Source organism: Platichthys flesus, chromosome 15, assembly GCF_949316205.1.
Source record: "Platichthys flesus chromosome 15, fPlaFle2.1, whole genome shotgun sequence".
NCBI lineage: Eukaryota > Metazoa > Chordata > Actinopteri > Pleuronectiformes > Pleuronectidae > Platichthys > Platichthys flesus.
In genome coordinates, this window is record NC_084959.1 from 5,071,911 (window position 1) to 5,095,326 (window position 23,416).

The window sequence follows — 23,416 nt, forward strand, 5'->3', positions numbered from 1 at the left end:
TGATTCTGATCTCCAGCCTCAAAGAAGGACAATCGTACAAATTAATTTTCATATTCCAGGTCTTCACTCAATGAAATCAACAAATCCCTACCAGTAAGCATCACTGTTTATTCTTAAATACATGTACATAAAAACCCATTCATAAAAAGACACAAAGTGATTATCAAGTTTGACTGTTTGTGCTAAGGTTGTCATATACATGGGGATAACTGGCTGTGGGTTATACATTACATTGCATAGCTTGGATTGGCATGTGTGAGGGATGTGGCTCATAAAAAGTGCATTTGATGTCAGATATGGTTTCATTTCTAAAATTCATCAGGGTGAAAATAATAAGGATTCACATGAAGTTTTCCACACAGTACACACGCTGTATACACACCCGTACACCCCTCACACTGATTCACACCACAGATGAGGCTCATCACATCACACAACCCTGATGAACATTGGAAACAAGTACACGGTCATGACTCACAACACCAAGACAGATATTTAGGAACACTGATCTCAGCTTGTCGTATATCCGAAGCAGAGTAAGACACAGGTTTTTCAACAAGACGGAAATTTCACCAGTGACGTTGATGAAAATAAGGAGAGAGCAGATTATATGAAATGCCCTAAATGTAACATTTCTCATGGCGACCCACTGATCTGTAAAGAAGCTGTTTTTTGTTTGCATCCTTTGTTCGAACAAACGTGAGTCAGAACGGTGATCACCCACACAGCACGAGTGACAGAAATAAAGCACAGGAACATAGTTTCAGGGTCAAATCGTTGCAAGTGAATTCAGTAGTTGCTTGTTCACAGCATCACACTTAAGAGCAGCTCCACAGAGAACACACAGTCCATTCTCTGAAAAGTACTGAACTCCTGAGATGAGTGTCTTACATGTGTGTGTCTTAACCAGTGTTTGATAAGATTATCTTACAAAAGACACACAACATGAGGAAAAACAAAGTGTAAAGAACCCAACTCAGCAGCTACAGAGCTGGTTGACACATCTCAAGAAGAAATTTCCTCATTTTATGGGAACACAAATGAACAGTACACATGGTGGATGAATCAAATATTCAGCTGGTTAAATTCTGACAGCAGTGGTTTTCGTCTCCAGTCGACTGATATGAGAGTCATGCAGGTTTCCTTCACAGATTGTGTTTATTTTTTTTTGTAACACATTGTGTAATCCAGCGTGAACGTCTATAACGAATATGAGGCCTAAAGGCACAGTTCAGCCCGGGATGAAGATTAATCTACTTATGCAGAATGGTTTTAAATAAATCTGGAGCCAAATATATAGGTTGAATAATTCTTATCAGTCCGATCTTTGTCTTTCAACTAATACAATCCTTGCATGGATGAATTTGAATTAATTAAGAGGACAGTGATGGGAGATAATTGTGTAAATACTGGACGTTTGCATCCACAATGCAATTTTAAAATGCTACACAAATATGTGAAGAAATCCAGTTTATTGTTTGCACTGTTTTAACAAGGCCCTGGTTTTGCACTGATGTTTTAAAGAGTTGCACAGAAGGTTTCAGGTCGATAGCGTCTGAATGCTCTTCTTACAGTTCTCCTCTCAGTGTGAGCGTTCACATCCCTCTGTGACATTCACCCAGGAATCACCTGCCACGTCACATCTGTGGCTGTGTGACACGAGCTGCTCTCTGTGACTCACACCGTCCTGAAGGGACTTGGCTGCTTCAGGCACTTTGACACCTCAAAGCCGGTTGGAGAGGGAATGGAAACCCCACGCTTCCACTACAAGTACGAGTTGGAATGTGAAGTAAAGTGTGTGGGACTGGTTTCTGTGCTGGAATCAAGGTGCATAAGGGAACCAATATACTGTAGAAACCCCCCCCCCCACTAGCAGGCACGCGCACACTCACACCAAATAACGCATATGATCACTCTCAGATTTTTGGTGTTATGAAAGAAATTGTATATCAATTAAAAAAATGAAAAGAAAAGAAAATCCCAAAGTTTTTATAAAAGCTCCCTCGTCCCTTTTGTCCATCTGTCCATCCTCATATCAGGCGCTCAGACCTCTGAGCTGTTGTGGCAGTCCTGCATCCTCACCACCAACATGGGCTCCGTGCTCACCGACCCCTTCACCACCTCCTGCACCCCCTCCCTCCATCCCTCCTTCACGTCCTTCTGTCTGGATCGCAGCACGAGTACGACGCTGACCACGACGAGTGCCGTCAGCAGCACGCCCACCAGCGCCCCCACCACCGTCACCAGACCCTCCTCTTCCTCCTCTGAGTTCAGCTCACTGGGTTCCAGCCCGTTGGCGAACATCTCGCTCAGCCCCGCCGCCCGCCGCTTGGTGCGGTCCAAAGCCATGTGCATGATGTTGGTGCCGCGGTTGTCATCAGCTCCGATATCCTCGGCGACCTCCGGGACCTCATCGCCGGCTGACCTCCTGGAGCGGTGACCTTTGACCCTCGAGGTCAGGTCGCTGCTGGAGGAAACCATGGAGTGGTACTCGAGGCTGCGCTTCCCGATCCCTCTGTTGGCGCTCTCTTTGGATCGCACTGTGTAGATGGTGTGGATGTACCACTCGCGGCCTGCGGCGACCTGAGGAGCACACAAAATCATCAGGCTTCAGTTCACCAAACTAGAGCAGTCCCTGCTATCTGAAGTACTTGTTTATGAGGAATAAAAAGATATAGGATACCTGAAACATGGCTGTGGAGTCCAGTCTGAAGCCGTCAGACCCCGGCTGCCTGACGAGGGACAAGGCCGACGGATCGTCCACTGCCAGCGCAGCGTTAAAACTCACGTCACCAAACACTCGGGCCTGAGTCTCCGGCTGAGCCTTGTCCTGGTGACGGGTGTTAGATTCAGGATAGAAATTATTTATGGTTTGAAATGTTTAATTTCTCTCGGTACTCTGATACTTTTCTAAAATACTCACAAGAATCTTGAATCTATAAAGCAGTGACGGAGAGTCAGCCAGGCAGCCAAATTCAAACTTGGTGGGATTGTACTTTGGGACGTATCCATCAGCACCGGTGCAGAGGAAAACCTTCTCTATGCTGCAGAAGAAAGAGTCTCCCAGGTTCTGCACGGGGTCCACCATCACACGGCCGTAGACCGTATCACCTGACACAAAGCATCAGTCACATTTAACTGCCAACTCATGTCCATATCATTAAAATGTAGATTTTTTGATTCATTTTCCTCCTGTTCTTTTATCATCTAATATGTTGGGATGAAGCTAAAATGGCCAAATTAATTTAATCCTTTCAAAGATGACGATTTAAATGTATATGTGGTCTTCCAGTAAAATGTGATGCTTTCAGACCTGATTTCAGTTGTGTAATGTCAGCTGATATAATGGTCACTGTAAACATAAACTTATCAGCTTCAGAAAGTGATGTAAGGTAGATAATGGGACAAAAACATCTAGATTAGTTCTTTGTTAATCTCCCTGAAATGATCACAGTACAGGTGATTAGGTTTTTAAACTTGTCAGAGGACACTTACCCTCGGAAAAGGCCACGTCACTCTCCTGACCGAAACCTGTGGAGCCATCGGAGAGCCACAGACTCCTCTTGGACAACAGGAACAACTGAGTGTTCAAACTGAATTCTACTGCAACCGGGTCGCTCACCTGGGGGTGGGGGGGCAGACACGGTTAGAGAGGGATAGCATTGTGACTAAAGAGAGACACAACTGGTGACGCAGGGAGAGCGAAAAAAAAAAACAAACACTCTGTCTTACTTGCTGGAACCTGATGTCGAGGTCAAAGGTGACGGGTTCTCTGGGACTGCAAACCGGTGGAACAGTGTACTCCATGTTCTGTGCTGTGGTACAGGGGATCAGCTTCACCGTGAAGGTCCCGGAGTAATCTCTCACCTGTGGGAGGCAGAGAAGACACACAATCATGAGACTGTCTCTGTCCAGGTGTTTACACAGCGCACAGATAAATAGTTAATGCAGCCTTACAGCAAAGTCTGATGTGAAGGTCCACTGCTGGACGGGCTGGTTGTAGGTGGGCTCACTCCTCACTAATGTGAGGTTGAAGGTCAGGCCGGGGTGGTCCATACTCATCACCATGGAGGACGTGGAGGTTCCTTTGGTAACAGACATCGAGAGGATGAGAAGTTCATAACGACTGATTCTTTAAAAATGTGAAAATCAATGAAACTGATCATTTGTCTGCGTGTTCAGTCTCACCAGCTCTTTTGATCCGGCCTCCAGAGTGAGACTCCACAAACAGACCCCTGAAACGAGCCTTGGTGCGGAAGTTTACCACCAAACGCCCCTGCTCATTGATCCGCATGCTGGTCGGGTACAACGCACCTGGACACATGCAAACACACAGGTTTCTACAGAAGCTGTTTTCCAGAGATAGTTACTAAAGTTTCCCCACAATCCTGAGATACTTACCCTGCAGATCGGCCTGCGGGGGGCTGCCGATGCCGTCCTTCCACAGAATGGCTGTGTCGTACACAAACGTGAGACGCAGCTCGGACTGCAGGTCGAAGTGCTGCCAGCCGCCGGTTCCCACGGGCGAGTGGAACACGTAGGACACGTAGAGAGGCACACGCAGGGTCACGTAGGACTGGACCAGGTTCAGCACCTGCACAGATGTTTCCAGCAGAGACGAGTGAAGAACAAGTCTATTGGATGCCCATAACGTTTTAGGGGGTAACAACACACTTTTTCTTTACTAGATATTGTAGTAGAAGCAATAAACCAGATATATTTAGTAGTGATGTATCACAACAGTTGCATTATCCACCTAATGTAGGTCGATCAGCTATAAACAGCAGTGAGAAGATGTAAGAGGTGATCCCACTGTTCTCCTCCACAAGGTGCTTGAACTCTTTCACTCCTACTCAACGAAGTCTTTCAGCGCTGCACACGAAGAACCACCGTCACATGGGCTTGTGTTATTCTTTTTCTATATTAGTTTAAAGTTTGACATTTAAAAACTTCTGGTGGGGGCGGTGTTTGCCATCAAGGCTCTGGAACAAACTGCCTGAGGAAATAAGTCTGTCTGAGAAGGTGTCTTCTTTTAGGTCTCAAAACATCCTTCCTTCAGAGTCCCAGCTAGTGTTGTTCTTTTATCTCTGTTGTTATTATCACCATAATTATTTGTGTACCTATTCCTGTATTTTAACATTTTTCTGTTTTGCAGTTAGGTATAATATATAATAAATAGCGAGACCTTTAAAACGGTTTAAAGTTTTAATTAATAAAAAAGTTGTAAATTCAGGTTCTCCAATATTTAAGCACAATCTATTAAATATAATTGTGAGTACACACACTTTGAGATCTCAATCATCTCGGGTGGGGGGGGGGCATCATGACATTGTAGATGTATTTACACAAGTCAGCCTCAAGGTGTCTCTGTTCACTAATGGTATTGTGTCCACAGAAGTTTGACAAAGACAAAAGAAGGTCAGAGATTAAATATATTTTAAGTGATTTAAATTCTTATTTTGAGTCTGAAGACAAGTAAGTCTCAATTTTCAGATGATTTCAGTAAAAGAAAGTGCAAACAGGATTTCCCCCCCCCTTTCTCCATCCATTCCCCATCATTTCTCTACATTCCAGAATTATCCAACCATCAAAAAGTTTCCCTGCATCGAGAGTCTGATATAATATCTTTGAGAACAGAGGGAATCTGCACAAAAGACCTGTAATATATTACCCAATCCACCCAAAGCACCGGAGAATTGTAAATTGTGGAATCGCTGACTCAGGAGCCAAATTATAATTTAAGTGACTGTAACCCATCCGAGACAAATTACTTCAGTGCTCAGGTCTGAAAAAGCCATCATTCCATTTTGAAAACGATTTTAAGAATAACTTTATACTGACTGGAAGAGAAGGGATGCATATTGCAGCAGTTCATCTTGCCAGGAAATATCGTCATCTTTACTTGACAATTTTATAAAAATGCAACCCAGGACGATGAGAAACAACTCCCCACTTCCAAAGCTCTCATATAAATAAAGGAGTAACTCACAGATCCAGCTTATTATAGTAAAAAAGAAAAAAAAGATTTGCTTTTTGATCGTAGAAAAAAGATTATTCAAAAACCACAGGTGGGATTACCACAGAACTTGATGGAAGGGTGTGGGCAGGAAATAACACAATCAATTTTGGTTCAAATTCTCATCCAGGTTTCTATTTTCACGTTCTTTAACATTGTGGGATGGGCACTTTTACCAAATTATCTTTGATTTCGCTAAAAATTACTTATTGATCTTGATGAGGGGGGACTGATAAGTTCCATGAGTGTGTGTAAGGGATTCCAATGTGGTTTGATAAGGGGGGAGGCTTGTGTCAGCCACATATGGGCCCAGAAACCTGTAACTGTCATCAATGTGTGGCTTTAAATCCGTGTCCTAATGAACACAACGGGTGGTTTGCTCTCTGCTGAGCTTCATTCCAGTTTGAACATTAGCTTCTTCTTTAGGTTCTTCAGAGGGAAACTCATTATCCAACTCCTCCTGCACTCTCTGATTTGTGCACCCTGGTGGAGCTGCAAGGTTGTGACTGCCACCCCCCCCCTTCTGACACTTGTTAAAAAAAAGACAACGTAACCCAAGTGACAGTGTGACAGTGATCTCCCTTAACGAAGGGGACTCGGGGTCTCGTGGATGACTGGCATCTTGTGTGCAAGCTGTTCTGTCGCTGTGACTGGGGACAAGTAAATTAATTTCTTATTTGTTCCCTATTGCTGTCTCTCTCTCTGACACACACAACTACACACGCACACACGTGCACACACTCAGCAGTCTGATCAGTGCCATGAAGCTCGCAGATCAAAGACCGAGAGAACACAAAAGAGCAGCAGGACATGAGCCAGTGAGCAGGGGTCTGTTTCCTATTGCACAACAACAACAACAAGAAGCAGGAGAAGAACACTGCAGCTCGGAAAACTGAGTACACCAAAAAAACAACAACACAACAATTGCACCATCTGCTGCAATGATGCAACAACGGCAGAGTGCAACAACGGAAAAAGCTACTGGAAGTTTGTTAGCGTCAAACTGACAGCTGACAATAACACCGACACGTAACAGCGATGTCTGACTTCTCCGGGAAAGAGCTCCACTGTCAAACCAGTGAGCTGCCGGATGGTAACAGTCGACAGGATGTTGGTGCGCTTAGGATATAATTCTCCTAATAAGTAGTTCCTTTCATGATTTCATAGATTTCCTGTGAGGGTGAACTTTAATGCCTCATGTTGGGAGCAGTGGTGTGAGGATCATGGAACAGACTGGCAGGCTGGCAACGCTTTGTCTGAGCGTGCATATCTAAGCTAAGAGTTGCCAATCCCATGATGGACTGCAGAGCTGGAACACATTCACTGAGCAAGACACAGGCAAACAGACGTGGTGCCGTTCTGTCTGTGCGCCCCTCTCACTCAGAGAGGCTGCAAATAAACTGAGCATACAGAGCGTCACATGCACAGGTGGACGCACGCACACACACACACACACACACACACACACACACAAAGACTAACAGTCTAGCAGATGCACATACAAACCCCTGATTGGAATTCATGCATTGTGGACCTATGGGCACAGAAACCTCCCCCCCACACACACACACACCTGTCCATCAGTCCCTATGGTGCCTCCGCAGTCGGTGAGCAGCTCGGACATGTGGTAGTAGCTGGTGAACTCCCACAGACAGGCCTCCAGGTTGAGGTTCCTGTAGAAGCGCAGCGTGCCGTTCCCCCGCAGGGCGCCGCTGAACTGGTAGGGCGCCATGTCTCCCATGCTCTCGGGGCTGCCCGTGGAGGCGGTGATGAAGCCGTGGCCGGTGGTGACCTCGCCGTGGTCGAGCAGGTTGGAGCAGCGGTGGTTGCCGACCCGAGTTCCGTCGGGGCTGAGGGTCAGGTCAAAGTTCATGAGCGGCCGGGTGGAGATGACCGGAAGCATGCCTGCGAGACAGAGAGAGGGGAGGTGATACCGAGCACCCCGAATACCTTTGATGCAAAATGGTCATTTCAGAAACTTGGAGATTGGAATGAAAAACAAGAAGCAGGGGAGCAAGGAGGAAGGAAACCTGGTGGAGACAAGGCCGATGCAAACTGATTAAAAATCAAGAAGGGAATGTTAAGTAGCTGGGAGGTGCTGGAGGCTTTCCAAGCCGAGGGTTCGACAAAACCAGGGAGATCTATATTCTGGCTGTCGCGCTCCTGAGGATCCCCAGACGTGAACATTACACACACACACTGCATCACACCTCATCCGTGGTACCCGTCCTGCCTCCAGCTACCACCTACCATCGATGTGAGGCATGGTGACAGTCACTTTGATGAGGTTGGGGTGCTGCGGGTCGTCCGTGCCCGTGTAGCGCAGCTTGGCGGAGAAGGGCTCGGCGCCAACGGTCCCCATCTTACGTGGTTGACACATTCCTTTAGTTTGACAGGGGAGACGAGGAGACAAGGTCAAACTGAGCGGCCATGATTAGAGCTGATAGATCCAATGTGTAGTTATTTGACTAAACAGTAGATCATACTAGAAAAAAAACATTTCTCATAACCTGCGTGATACAATACTGAGTCAGGTAGCAATTTCCATATTTCTAAGAATACCTTGCTACCACCCAGAGAGAGAGAGAGAGAGAGAGAGAGAGAGAGAGAGAGAGAGAGAGAGAGTTGCTTTCAGGTTTTGTGGGTAGAGGGAGCGGAGCATAAGTAATAGCATAGCAACGGCCGCATTTGAGAAGTCTGAGAGCTATGACCCCCCCACATACACACATACCTCTTAGCTTGTAGCAGCATTATGGTTTACTACAGGCAAAGCAAATGGTGTCTGCCTCTTCTACCGTGTATTCATCCCCCTATAGTTTCATAAACGGTCACTTTTACTCGAGTACAGTACTGAAATATTGTTCTTTCTAGTGAAGCTGAACTGGAGCTCAGTTAAAAAGACTAAGAAGTTATTAAAAACCAGAGTAATGACGATAGATACTCAAGTTTTTCTAATACTTACTGTATGTACTTAAGTCAAGTCCATTTGGATTGCTATTTAGCTTTTCATGGGGTATTTTTTCAGTGAGGATATGAACTTGTCTCCACCTAAATTCAGACGTACCACCTTTAAAATCTTCATTTAAAATATATATATTTCTTTTATATCTTGTATGTTTTCAGGAGTCTTTCTTCACATGTGTTATTCCTGAACATTCACAATGCTACGACAACAAAAGCTCTGTTGATTGATTCCATATCCCTGTTGAATTCCCTCTCTCGAAAGATGGAAACACAACTGGAAACACAGAGCAAATGCTTATTGCACCGTCCTCACCTTCCTCCTGGCTGACAGCGACGATGGGGCTGCTGAGCTCCAAACCTTCGTCCCCATTCGAATTCACAGCCCTGGCAGCGCACTGGACCCGGGAGCCTGCCTGGAAGTAGACCGAGTCCAGCGTGATCATCTTGGAGGAGGTGAAGAAGGTGTCGAAGTCCACCTCCCTCATGGGGCTGGTGACGCCGTCCGGGCCGGCCGGGGCGCTGATGAGCCAGCGGTAGCGGGTCAAGGTGTTGTTGATGTGCTCGCTGACGCAGATCGAGCCCGTCTTGTCGTAGTCTGGGTACTTGGTGTTGCACGCCTGGACAGCGGATAAGGAACATGGAAGCAGGTAGCGGGGGGGGGGGGGGGTGGAGAGATGGGGAAGATACAGCAGATGCCGGAGGAGAAAGAGGAAAGAGAGGAGGCAAATACAAATGAGTGACTGTTTCCATGGAGAGCGAAATGTTTCAGTGAGTTGTGTTTGCGTGTTTGTGTGTTTGACTTCCTGTTGACACGGCGCCTAATCGTGCAGCACTCAACACTCTGATTTTGATAAGAGTACTTCGCTTTGTCTTTGTGGGGGAACCTCCTACACATCTGGCCCCAACACACACACACACACACACACACTCACACACACACACACACACACACACACACACACACACACACACACACACACACACTCACACAGCATTCACCCGAGAAGCAAATTACTTAACACATCAGGAAAAGTGTCTCCCTGAGCCTGTGTTCAAGAGTGGAAGTGATCTCCTGTGAGTAAAAGCCCTGACGCCCTGGCCTACTAAACTGTGTAATGTGCCTTTCAAGGCCTGACTGGCAAACAGTGGAAGGACACTTTAACTTTGAGCCCCCCGCCCCCAAATCTCAGAGGATGAGGGTCCTGATGAGGTCCTGCAGGTTGGAGCCAATTCCAGCTGACATTGAGTGTGTGTGTGTGTGTGTGGGGGGGGGGGGCTCTCACATTCAGATCTATAGGTAATTTAGAGTCTCCAGGTAACCTAACCCCAGTATGCATGTCTTTGTGCTTTGGGAGGAGAACTAAGGAGAACATGCAAACCCTCACACAGACAGACCCTGGTCCAACCAGAGGTCAAATCTCCATCTTTTTATAGACTGTATAAAGATGGACAACACAACACTTTTCCAAAAGTCAAGTTAAATCATCTCAACCGGCCTCTGGTGGAAAGTTGTATGAATATAATATATAAAAATAATAATGGTTCCTGTCATGTTGGGATGATGTTATCACACACGGGTAAAACAGCAGGAAGAAGACATGTGTCATCCATCTTTACATACAGTCTATGTTTCAAATCAAGAAGCATGGTGCTGTGAGACTGTGCTCCGCCATCCGCCCTAATTCAAGATGTCATAAGAGCGGCTTGTGTTCCTGAACATTGTTCTGTCAGCTTGACTCACTGTCACACAGATGACAGGGTAGCCGGCTGGTGGGCGGAGGTTGTCTGGTGTCCTGGCGACGTGGTCGTAATGGAGGAGAGACACCACATGAGGCAAGGAGGGGAAGGTGACGTCAGCCATGCTGTTGGTCTCCTCGATGTACACGATGACTTTAGTAACCTGAGCGAGAGAAAAAAGGAGATTTAATGAGAACTAACCGATACAGACATCGGGAATAACATTCAAGATTTACAATCCTTCAGTCGTGGTTGATTCATGGTTTCTCTCTTTCCTCTTTGCCTCTTCTCTCCTGCTTTCTGTTCTTCTTTCCTTGTGCGATCTATTATTCATTGTGCAATGTTTTCATGACTCTTTCAGCTACAACTACAATAAGTGCTGTTGTTGTCTGGGCTGGGATAACCTTGTAAAAAGAGATCCGTGATTTCGGTGGGAACGACCCGGATAAATGTGAGTCAGATCAAAAGAAGAAAAAGTGACGGTTTTCTCTTTTATCTCTTTCATTTTTCATCAAGCTGAAATTCCATCACTGTCTGTTTGGATTTGGTGTGACTGCCGTGTGATGGTTATTTATGAACACATCCTGACCTGAGTTTCAGCCACCATGTTCTCATCAGGCTTCAGGTGGAGAGTGAAGGCTTCCCTCATCTCTCTGATGCCGTCGAACAGCACCTCCACCTCCACCACATGCTCCTTGTCTCCCTGTCGGAACTCAATGTCTGGACACACAAAGACACACAGGGATAGAGGGGAAATTATTAGATGTATATACAACACATTATAAGGCAAAGAAATATACTTTTTGAGATGATAATAAAGTCAGATTAAACCAAAAGTTTTGCTTTCTAGAAAAAGTATTCACAGATTAGACTAATTTATATTTTATTGCCTCAGAGTAATATATCTCTTTGCAGGTTTCTATGGGGCCAAAGGTGATCCGTCTCCTTACGACATAAGTAATAGAGCTTTGCATCTGAAATGTGCTGCACCGGAGAAATATTGTGCAAAAATTAGATATTCAAAGCTGAATGATTCAAAACTGCAGGGAGATTTGCAGTGTTTGAGCAGCGGGTAGTCAGGTATGATTTGAATAGACTGAATGTATTCACATAAATATTTCAGGCCTTGATTAAGCCAAGAAAGGTTCAGTGCACTAAAAGCCGAGCGGAGAGAGGAAGATTTCAGTCTGCTGACAGAGCAGGAAGACTGAGGAATAAATCAATCAAAAAATTAGATGAACCTCCACTGGACATTTGGGGAAATAGTCCCCCCCCCCATAAGGATGAAATTACAAATCAGTGACCCCTGCCCAAATAAAATGCCATGACCAATTTCATTAGTTCAATATTCCTGTGGGGAGTCTTGTTTCACACAAGTCAAAATGTCTCATATGAGCTATAGGAGGAAGAAGGAAGAATGAAGGGAAGAAGAAGGAGGAGGAGGAGGAAGAAGAAGAGGAAGAAGATAAGGAAGAGAAAGATGAGGAAGAAGAAGATTAGGGAGGAGGAGGAAGAAGAAAACTAAGAATATGACAAAGAGGAGGAAAAATACCAAGTTGATGAAGGAGGAGGATAAGGAGAAGGAAAGGAAGACATAGAAGAAGGAGAAGTAATGGAAGAGGAGAAGATGAGGAGAAGATAAAGAGGAGGAAGAAGATGAAGGAGGAGGAAGAGGCAGAAGATGAAGGAGGAGGATGAGGACAAGACAAAGAAGACAAAGGATGAGGAAAAATGAAGATGGAGATGGATAAGGAGGAGAAGAAGAAGAGGAAGAAGAGGGAGGGGAGATCATGACCATATTTCCTGCTGGCGGAGGAATACATTCACAAGTCCATAAAGTCCGTGGATGTGTGTCAGTCTTACATTGAGACACAGGGAAGTAGTCCTCTCCGGAGACGGCCGACCCGTCCTTGGTGTGAACCCGCACCACTGACACCTTGGACGTGTCCCCCACTCGCACCACAGGGATCCTCACAGTCGCCACGGCCCCGGCCTCTTTTGGTTCACTGACACTGAACTTGGTTTCCGAGAAGCGGATGATGGGTTCTACGGCACAAAGAGAAGGACACAGATTTAACAGAAAGACAACAAATTGTATGATTATGGATGTCAACTTTTCTCCATCTCACTTACTGTCGGCTGTGTCCTTGATTTTCACCAGAGTCTCTTTCAGGACTCCCACTGACGCACCAAACTGGGAGTTGCTCTTCGGGTTTCCTAAGACCAGCCGCAGCTCCTCTCCTTCTTCATACATGTTGTCATCAACCAGTGACAGAACGCAGAGCTTCTCCACTTCACCTGCAGAGCACAGCAAGAGCGTGATGACGGAACACGTCAGGACATTTGAGGTGTAAGAAACGATAACATGAATTCTACATTGATTTCTTTTCTTTCTTCAGCATCTCATGTCTTATTTAAATAATTAGTTCCTGTTTTGCTTCCCTTTGGAAGCTGTTTAATATATTTTGCCACAAAACACAAAACACAAAGTGACAGCACAGCAGGAAAGGTGTTGCACATTGGAACTGGAAAGTTGTGTGATAAAAAACCTGTAGTTCCTGGATGAGCTGTTTATTTAATTAAAAAGGTGCCAACATTAAGGAGAAGACACTTGTGAGCTGTTTGGTGGAATTGTGAGATCAATGATGTACCTGGTAGGAAAGTGATGATGGATGTGTCCGTGTTGGGCCGTTCATCAAAGTCGGAGGCGACCTGCGCCGAGCCCTGACGGGTGTAGCAGCGGACGGTGGATCTGTGTGTGATGTCTCCGCTGCGGTACACCGTCACCGAGATCTGGCCGTCGCTCTCCTCTCCAGTGTACACCGGCTCGCGGAACTGGACCTTTGGCACTGTCAGTCAACAGGATGGTTCAATCATCACATGTGCGCAGATATAGTGATCATGATCAAAAAGCAAATCTAGTAACAAAGCTTCAACAAGCTTTTTTATATATTTAAATCGGTACTGAATGTTGTGAAACCATTAAAAAAGTACAGAGTTATTGTTAAGTTGCGTTCAGTAAAGTAAATTGTGTAAATAAGTGTTAAAAAAGTTCCCATGATGAACATAAAAACAAAGTTTCTAAGACATAAATACTCTTTGAGACTTTCGTTTTTTCCTACACTTGGAGAAGTTCATTATGCAAAAATGAAAATGCATTTTATACATATGGTAGTTTGTTCATGTAAAATATGATAGAATATTGGAAAACAAGAATCTACATTCATGTCAGGGGCTCTGTGAGGATTTACTTTAGGCAAAATGTTAACATCAGTATTTTAAAATGCTCAGCATCTTAATTTACTATGTTAAAATGCTAATATTTGCTAATAAGCACTGACTAAAAAGTAAAGCCATAGCTCAGGGGGACCATAAATCCTTGAAATGGAAATTCTTAATTGAACTAGGTAAAAAGTCAAAGATCACCACAGTTACTACAATCCATCCTGAGGGAAAACATATATCTGGACTTGTTATGAAAATATAAACTCACAGTCAGACACCGAGTCGTTGATGAAGACCGTAGCCTTCCCGGGTTCTCCCAGGACGCCGTGCCCTGGCATCCGTAATACCAGCTCGAAGCTCTCGGTGCCCTCCAGCTCCGGCTGTCCCAGGTCATCCAGGATGGAGACCCTGAAAGTCTGCATGCTGACACCAGGGGCATAGTCCAGGTTACGGCTGATGCCCACGTAGTCGATGCCGGCTAGAGGAAGGCCAGGGGGGCGAGGGGGAAAGGTCAGATGAAATTACAACGATGACAAGCTGACTTGATGCGGAAAGATGGTTGTTATTTGTGAATGTGTATATGAGCTTACCCTCCGCAGACACAGGCTCTGCCTTGCGAGAGCGGACCGTGACTGTGCCGGACTTGGACAGGTCGGTTCCCGTCCTCCACACTTTGACCTCCACGTACCCGTCACTCTCATCCACATGATACTTTGACTCTCCAAAGTAAAACACTGGCGCTGGGGTGCAAAGAAAAAGCAATAAGGAAATTATAACAGCAGGAGTGTTTGTTACTGCCCACCTTAGTGCATTGGTTGGTTGGTTTGATTGTAATTAAGATAATGCAGACACTGCAGGATGCATTCCCACAAAGGTTGGTGTAAGGATGTGCTATGGGTCAGGGAAGAGCCTATGACATACTGGTGTGGATCAAGATCAGGGGGGGGGGGGGCATCAGGGAGTGTTTTAACATCCTATAACACTGTAAATTATGTTTTTCAATTCATTAAGGGAATTATTATCTATAACCGTGTGTTATTTGGTGTAGCTTATTTCAATTTGCTCCTCTGACTGCTGACTTCTAGTTTGCTTATGATATAGTTTAATTTACACTTTTTATTCATATTTTGCCGTTTGTTATCATGTCCCTGTTGCTCGTTGCTATCATTTCACTGTGGTTCAAATTCTGCCTTGAATCTTTCAGGCTGTTTTATATGCAAAACACTCTAATACATATTTGAATAGAGGACAAATGTGGTTCTGTTAGTTCTCCCGTTGCCTTGAAACTGAATGTGGATGCCCTTCAGCGTTAATACGATCCAACCGTATGTGTGGCTCAGTTCCCTGCTGCTGTGCTATTAGACTCCTTGTTCAGTCGTAGCGTTACTTGTCTTATCTTCTTCTTCTTCATGCACCTGCTGCATCATGAGACCTGTCGGCAGCCACCCGCACGCTGACATCATGCATTTGTAAAACCAGCATCCGACACCGGGGTCAACCAGCGACAGCCCATTAGTCTGAATTAAACTGTACGGGTGGGGTGACCTTTGACCTTGCCTGGCCCCCTCCTCTGACCTCAGTCTTATCGTTCCTCTGACAGAAACCACTAAGTATTTAAATGGCGACAGCTCTGAAAAACAAGGCTCACATGCGTGTGTGTGTGTGTGTGTGTCTCATTTCCCTGAGTGTGGCATTGTGAGATAGTGAGTCGGAGAGAACCTCTCGACTGCTCAAAGGCTCGTTTGAACTGGCATTGTTTCCTGAGGCAGCAAAGGAGAGGCAGTCCAATGAGTTTTTGACAGCTTCATCTCTTGCAACCCCCCCCCCCTCGGTCACGTCTAAAAAAATGACAGGATAAAAGTTCTTCTGTCTCCATTTTAAGATGCCGCTCTCCCTCTCTCTCTCCCTCGCTCTCTCTCTCTCTCTCTCTCTCTCTCTCTCTCTCTCTCTCCCTCTCTCTCTCTCGCGCTCTTGCTCGGCTCCTCTCGTATATTCTGGCATATAATCCAAAAATAGCGAGAGCGCATTATAATTTTTTTGTGTCATGATCAAACACTCGGAGTCCGGATTGAGTTTTTACTTTTACTTTACTGATGTATGAACTTCCATATTTTATTTAACTGGGCCAGATGACACAAAAGCTAAGCCTAGAGTACATAATGAGGGTAGTGAGGGGAAATTACAGCAGTTACATTGTGACTCTGACGTCTGATTCTATCCAGTGAGGATCACACATCGAGTGCGGTCGTTTCATCTCCTCCGTGCACCTGTGTTTCTCTCGTAGCGCTTCCTCCTACACAGGCGGCCTCACCTCACAGATGAAGCGCCACTCGTCATGCAAATAGATGTTTGTTTTTAATGTATTTACACAGCTGCAGAGTAAAATGGTGAAATTACCGATTGTGTAGGCAGGTTGAAAACATCTGACCAAATACAAGGGTAAATACTGTGGGGGCTAGTGAAGGGGGGTTTGTTTGGATGATTATCACAGCAGGGCTCAGCGATGATACAGGACACATGTGGTTTTCCAGTAAAACGTTTTGATTTGATTTAATCTGCTGCACAGGAAACTTCTGCTCGGGCGCTGATACACGTCTGTGTTCACACGTGTCCCAACCGGGAGCACGATGAAAACACTCTTGACACCATGAGAGGGGAGATGAGCGATGACTGATGAGCGAGAGCTGCATCCTCTGAGCCGCCTCCCGGGGCCACGCTTTGCTTTCTCACTCTGAAGTGTGTGTGAGGGCTGGGGGGGGGGGGGTGCAATGCCAAATTGTGATAATTACCACATGTGCATGTTTGTAGACATCCGTGTGTCACTGCACCTTTAAACACAGTTTATGGAGCATTCTCAGCTGCGCTCTGGAGAAGGGCCCTTGCTTTTTGAAGGAGCTGACAAATGAGATCTTACAAGTTTGCACGTAAATACCCCCCTGCTTTTATTTCAGGTAAATACTCCTCACTGGTGCTTGTGGATTACATGTGAGGGATCATGCAATGATTAGGAGGAAAGTTTTGCGACATGCATCACATTTTAATTCACGTTTTCGGACTGTTTTCTAGTATTTGCTTATAATTGTTCACATTTTTCAGGCCCATGCATGATTTTTCCTTCTGCTTTTAAAGTTAAAATTCAGTTTTATGTTGCAAATATAAGAGAAAATCAAAGGAATTGTCACAATTAGCTCCTTGTATGGTTACAGACGGAACTTGTGCCCATCCATCAATCCCTCCTTGTGGTGGAATGCTTTTAACATTGGGAAAGAGATGAGGTCCCACGCTGGGCAGGTCAGCAGCCAATCACAGGGCCGACATGCAGAGATGAAGCCCTCCATACTCACATCTACAAACATTTTCTGCGTCTCTAGCTAACCTAACCTCAATCTGCATGTCTTTGGACTGTGGGAGGAAGCGGGAGAAAAAAACCCACGCAGACAAGAACCTTCTCGCTGTGAGGTGACGGTGCTAACCACCACTTGTATGTAAAGTAGAAACATTTGTAATTCAAATTATAAATATTTTTTTTTAATGAATGGAATGTGTTGCCTTGCAAAGGGGGCGGCTGCGGCTCGGGAGGCATAGCGGGTCATCCGCAAATTGGAAGGTTGTGGGATCGATCCCCCGCTTCTCTAGTCCACGTCAAAGTCTCCCTCTGCAAGAAGCTGAACCACGTATTGCCCCCTGATGATGGATGTATCATCAACGTGTGTCTGTGTGTGTTAGAGAAGTGCTATTTAAAGAAGTGCTGTGAACTGTAGTGTAAAGCACTTAGAGTGATCGTTATGTCTAGAGAAGCGTGGATAAACCGAGTCAATTCCTCTTATGATGACAACAAGTGAAACGCAATCTCTCCATTTCTAAGTCCGCTGCCATTTACCTCCGAACAGTGGAAAATAATTATTTACAGCGAGGGCAGGACGTGAAGAATAGTTTCTTTAAGGGTGTGGACAACAGCAAGGCCGCCCTAGAATTGATATGGAGGACAGGGTCGCTGAGAAATACTCCGAGCTAATCCACAATTCCACAAACTCAGCTGTGGCCGTATGCACCCGGGCGAGCGAGCCCCAGTGTCCTCTCTCCCTGGCAGGGTACAAGGAGATGACAACACTCACTTTGAGTCAAGGAGTGCAGCCATGCGGAGCGCGGCACGCAGGGAGACAGGTACTGTAGAGTTTAATCTGATAAAGTACTAAATCTAGCAGACACCCCTGGGCCCTTTTTACTTTTTTTTATTTTTTTTCTCCGCTTAAGTGAGAGAAGGACTGTATATTTGAGAAGGGGGAGAGAGAGAGCGGTGGTGGCGGAGGAATAGATGGAAGCAGAGCAGCAGACTGAACTTGACTTTGACCTGGGGGAAGGAAAAATAGGGCTCGAGCAAGTTCTGGCATGTCACACTTAGAGTTGCTCAAGTGCTTTTCTCCCCTGTTGCCTTTGATGCCCGGATTTGAGGTGCAGCGTTCACACAGGCTGCCCAGACAGAAGCAAATGAGCACAGACATGCACAACAGACGCATGCGGACACGTAAACAAGTAAACAAGTAAACACAGAGCGTTGTGCCCCCCCCCCCTTGGGGAGCTGGGGATGAACTGAAGTGAGGGAGGCTGCAGCGTGAGTGGCTGGGTGCAGGTATTAGAGCACTGGCAGACGGTGCTTCATCCTTTGGGAGGCTAAAAATGACACATCATCTCTCACTGGAGTTTGGCTTTCACAAACACATTTCCATGTCTTTGAACTCAGCACCGTGAGTCTTCTGACAATTTACTAACAATCAGAGAGTGTGTCACGCTTTCTTGTTAACTAGTCCCAAGATGCCTCCACAAACACACACACAGACACACACACACACATATTCAATTTGGCACAGTTGTTTGTTTCCTTAAATAAGTATTCCATTGTAAGTCCATTGTTTCATTTATCAACCTGACAGTAAATTGACAGCCCTGCACTGACACGTTTCTTTATGTTACAAACAGATTCCGGCGAAATGAAAAGAGAGGAGGAGGAGTAAGTGTGAGAGTCTACAAAGGAAATATCTGTCATCAACAAAAACATGTTTAGGGTGAGGAGATATGCAATATTCTGGTGGACTGTATATTTAGAGCCCTATTTCCACCCAGAAGAAGAACCTGTGAGGTCAAAACATAGACTGTACCTAAAGATGGACGATTCATCTCCACTTCCTCCCACTATAGAAAAACAAAGCCAAAATATCCCAGACACGAAGTTTGCCATCTTCAACAGATGATGACATTTAGAGAACGTCTCTGCTGTCAATCCTGACGTCTCATCTTGTTTGCAGAGCATCGAATAACTAATTAAAACCAAACTCATCAGAAAAATCTCTTGCACATACGTCAGTGTGATGAGAACAACCTGAAATACAGAAAGCATCTTTGAAAATGCATTTTCACATTTATTTGGACTTTTAAGGCCCATGTCCCGTCCACTAACGTGGAGAAGATGTTTTTTTTTTGGCTGATATACACTTTATTTTATTTCCTCTGTAGTTATTCAAAGCTAAATGTAGACACTCATCTGCAGCTGTAATTCATGCCAATTAGGTCAGAGTCGAGAGAACACTCGAATAGAAAGAATTAAAAAATATAATTCAATTTGTATCTGAAAAGCTTCTCTGCTGATGCATCATCCTCAGAACTCAAGTTAAACCACTGGTCTGCACTGTGGGGCTTCACGTGTTGCTTGGTTTTTACCAACAGAAAAACAAGGGCGGTGTTTGCAGTCGTCATTTGTCTTGATAGAAGATCAATAGAGGCGCTCGCAGACCTTTACAAAGACAGCCACAGTCCACAAGGACAGGGACAAACTTTTCTTCACTCTCTCCGTATGGCGCTTTGTTAAATTGCTGGTATTTGACCTAAATTTATTGCACTGCAGCTCCGCTCATCCTTCATCTCCAGGAAGAAAGTATGAATTTTAGTGCAACAATCTATAGCATGGCATTTAACAAAAAACCTTGAGCCGGGGACATTCAATCTCTCCAAGTCTATAAAGTAAATCAATGCAGAGTAGTGAGATGGTGGAGAGTGCCTTTAGATTGGAACAGGTATTTCCCAGCAGGCTTGTCTGTCCCGAGATAAATCTCCTCCACGTGTCTCCGCCTTTCGGAAGATGTGATATACTTTGTCCGTACGAGGTAACGTGATGAAACCAGACCTGGGACATGTGTGTGATGATACAGTCCCTCCGGAGCCCTGTGTGGGTCTCTGTAATTAAAGACTGTCTGAACGACGGCGCGTGTTATTCCATCGGTCTCCAGTGTGCACAGCTAGGGTTCCTGTCAGGGTGTTCTCAGCACTCTTATCCTCCGTGGCTCAACACCCGGTAGGTTTGTAAACAGTCTTAATTAAGAGATGTCAGGTGATATCAAGGCTCTGGTGATAATTCAAAACACCAGAACCTCGAGCCCTGAGAAATTCACACCCACAAACTGTTTTCACACGCGACTCTCAGCCTGCATATATGCATGTTTTCTTTAACCTTACAGCAACACGGACACATGCACCCATTAGGCAGATTTGAAATTAAATCTTCTCAACCTCTCTTTGGAGATGAAATGTGTTTTTTTGCAAAGTTCACTACGCCCTCTCATCCATGTGATTTGGGAACAGCACGTTCAGGGGGAGAAAAAAGAGTTTAAACAGAGTTTGATTGGAAAGTTTTCTCTATAAAGTTATTCTGGCTTTCTCAAAAAGATCAGTGGAGACAGAAACTGGTGGGAAGTAAGAAACTGAGACATCACAGAGGCAAAGGCTGGATCTCACATCATGTCACCTCTGCCAAGGTGGTTATGCTTTTTATCTGTGTTTGTTTGGTTTATTGGTCTGATAGTTAGCAGCATTCCACAGAAACCTAAAGGGCACATTACCACCAAACTTAGAGGGAGGAAAGGACATGAGCCAAGAGAGAAACCAGTATATTTAGGTGTGGATCCATTAAGGGGATTGATCCAGGATTTTTAAATCTTTAAATTAATTGATCTTGAAAAAAATCTGGAATATTAAGGAGACAGATATCTATGAGTGGGTCCACCTACTTTATAATGTGGAGAACTAGTGGCTGAGAAATGGGGGTAACAAAGATGTCAGCAGATGTTTTGCACGTTAATTCACACCAGTGAGATAAAAAAGACCTACCGTCGTCCATGTCCTCTAAGATGTTGACCCTGGCGGTGGGGTAGTGCTTTCCCAGACGTCCCCCGACGGGCAGTGACAGCGTGACATTGAAGCTCTCGTCTCCCTCGTACAGAGAGTCGTCGATGATCATCACGCGACACTGCTTCTCCCGCTCGCCCTTGTCGAAGCGGAGGATGCTGCCGTGCTCCTCCGGACGGGAGATGTAGTCTGAGTAGGACAGGACGGTGGTGGGGATCGTTCCAGAGGCAGATCCTTCAGAGAGGTGAGGACAGGGGGGAGTGAGAGGACATTTCAGTTGTTGAAGAGGCATCATTAGAACATAATGTAGTTATAAATGGTGTCGGAAAACTGGAGCCCTCAGCACATTTAATGTTTTTTTAAACAGTATCTCTTATTTTGGGAATATTGAGTGATCAGCTTCAGGCACATATTTATCTATTATGGATTCACCGCATTTGAAGTAGTCATTTTTAGAAACATATTCAGACTCAGCTGACTGTGATGTAAAGAAAAAAGCGATGTGACGAAGTTAAAAAACTTCAAAACACATCAAGTAACAAACGTCTTCATCTTTAACACATGCTGCAGGTAGCCTGTCAGGCAACCAGCAATAACCTGCACGGCTCCCTTTCGCTTTATTGAAATTCAGACTGTTAAAGTAGCCATTATGGCTGGTGAAGGTTGGACCTTTTAATTACAGTAAGTGAACCAGGTCAGTTTTAATATGAGAACACAAAGGGAACAGACCAACCCCGCATTTAAACCTTTTTTTGTCATTTAACAAAAGCACCTTAATTATTCTAATCAGTGAATTAATTATCTCTGCACTTTTAGCTCCGTTTATTTCATGCATGAGGGGATGCGAGATAAAATCTGTCACTTTTCACACATTGTCACCTGCTGCAAGTAAACAATTAAAAATAATTTGTATTGTTCCAAAGTGAGTGGAGCTGTGGAGGAGTTTAATGGAAGCTGATCGGAATAAACCACAAAGAGGATTTTACAGCCGATTGTGACGCTGCCGAGGTCCTGCTGTTTCGTTTTAGTTGTGAAATGTAAATGTGAGTTGAACTGCCTCTCTCCCGCTGCACTGCTGTGTTTCAAAGACACTGCATCATACACGCTGGTTTATTTACATTAAACCAAATAAATATGTACGCCAGCATTAAATTGTCTTAGATAGACTCTGGAGCAGAAAGTGAAAAGGAGAATTCGAGCATTTTTCAAGCATGGTAGACGTTGTGTGTGAATTTGTTAGATTTGTACACGCAGCAATAGAAATGGGTGAAAGTACGATCATGTATTATATTATTATATCATTTATTTAATATTATAAGATGCTAATTTTCCATCTGTACCTGAGACTCATAAATTATGCACATAAGTACCTGTGGTCCAAAAACGTGTGCATCAAGACTTTCAATAATAACCACCAACTCCATTTCACATGTTCAAAGCCGGCAGACAGCGGTGGGGTGGGACTGAGGATAAACGGGTTATACGAGGTGAGAGTGGCTCGTCCGTACCCTGCTGTGTGTAGCAGACCACCATGAGCTCCTGGCTGATGTCTCCGCTGCGGTGCACCGGGATGAAAAGCTCCCCGACGTCCTCCTGCACCGAGTGGGTCTGCTCGGGGAAGAACACAGTCGACTCTGCGGAGGAGAAGCGAGAATAAGTGGGGGGGAGTCAAGGGGGGGAGGGAAATAAAAGGGTAATGACATGTATAACAATCTGCAGAAAAAATCCACAGTGCATTAGGCCACCATGGACCGGTACCCGCTTTTGTTCTGGCTCCGCATTAGCGAGCCTCAGTTGCCATATTTTTTTATTCAGATCCATTGAAGTGGTGAACCTGCAGCGTACTTATTCATATTCAAAAATAACTCTCCATCAGTTTTCAGTTCGTTGCAACCAGAGGTGCTCTTCACAGAGACCCCTGCGGAAAGTTTCTCTTACTGCCTCGTGTGTCGCAGGCTGTTCAACATGCGAGGCCCTCAGCTCATCCCACAGAGCGACCCAGCCGGGAGTTCCACGTATCGACAGCTCTATACACGGAGGGGTCAGCCAAGCCATCGCTCTTATTCTCTTTCTCACTCTCCCCCACGCCTCTCTGCATCTCTGAGAGGAGTCTGTGATTGAGAGAGAGACTTAGAGCCAGTGAAAGCATCATCTATCAAAGCTGAGAGCTTACAGGCATTATAGAAACAATAAATGCTGGAGCTACTTCCCACAGACGCGCAGGGACCAATAAAAAACACAGCTCGGACTGACCCTCAGCTCATCACAGATCTTCTTGTGAGTGCACTCCGCTCCTGC

General features: G+C 45.1%; 1 protein-coding gene across 1 annotated transcript in view; it reads right to left on the minus strand.

The window, feature by feature from the left end:
* Positions 1 to 111: 111 nt before the first annotated feature.
* LOC133969173 (FRAS1-related extracellular matrix protein 2-like) overlaps positions 112 to 23,416 on the minus strand; it is a 56,276-nt gene continuing 32,971 nt past the window's right edge. Inside the window, exons 5-24 of the mRNA XM_062405464.1 lie at positions 22,627 to 22,752; positions 21,101 to 21,352; positions 14,533 to 14,682; positions 14,211 to 14,420; positions 13,369 to 13,566; positions 12,851 to 13,015; positions 12,581 to 12,763; positions 11,307 to 11,437; positions 10,722 to 10,880; positions 9,294 to 9,597; positions 8,267 to 8,398; positions 7,590 to 7,921; positions 4,402 to 4,594; positions 4,189 to 4,314; positions 3,958 to 4,085; positions 3,733 to 3,867; positions 3,496 to 3,622; positions 2,924 to 3,111; positions 2,684 to 2,830; positions 112 to 2,583 (exon numbers count right to left, since the gene is read on the minus strand). Of these exons, the coding sequence (XP_062261448.1) occupies positions 2,044 to 2,583; positions 2,684 to 2,830; positions 2,924 to 3,111; positions 3,496 to 3,622; positions 3,733 to 3,867; positions 3,958 to 4,085; positions 4,189 to 4,314; positions 4,402 to 4,594; positions 7,590 to 7,921; positions 8,267 to 8,398; positions 9,294 to 9,597; positions 10,722 to 10,880; positions 11,307 to 11,437; positions 12,581 to 12,763; positions 12,851 to 13,015; positions 13,369 to 13,566; positions 14,211 to 14,420; positions 14,533 to 14,682; positions 21,101 to 21,352; positions 22,627 to 22,752 (3,926 nt within the window). The 3' untranslated portion in view covers positions 112 to 2,043. The remainder of the gene's footprint in view (positions 2,584 to 2,683; positions 2,831 to 2,923; positions 3,112 to 3,495; positions 3,623 to 3,732; positions 3,868 to 3,957; positions 4,086 to 4,188; positions 4,315 to 4,401; positions 4,595 to 7,589; positions 7,922 to 8,266; positions 8,399 to 9,293; positions 9,598 to 10,721; positions 10,881 to 11,306; positions 11,438 to 12,580; positions 12,764 to 12,850; positions 13,016 to 13,368; positions 13,567 to 14,210; positions 14,421 to 14,532; positions 14,683 to 21,100; positions 21,353 to 22,626; positions 22,753 to 23,416) is intronic.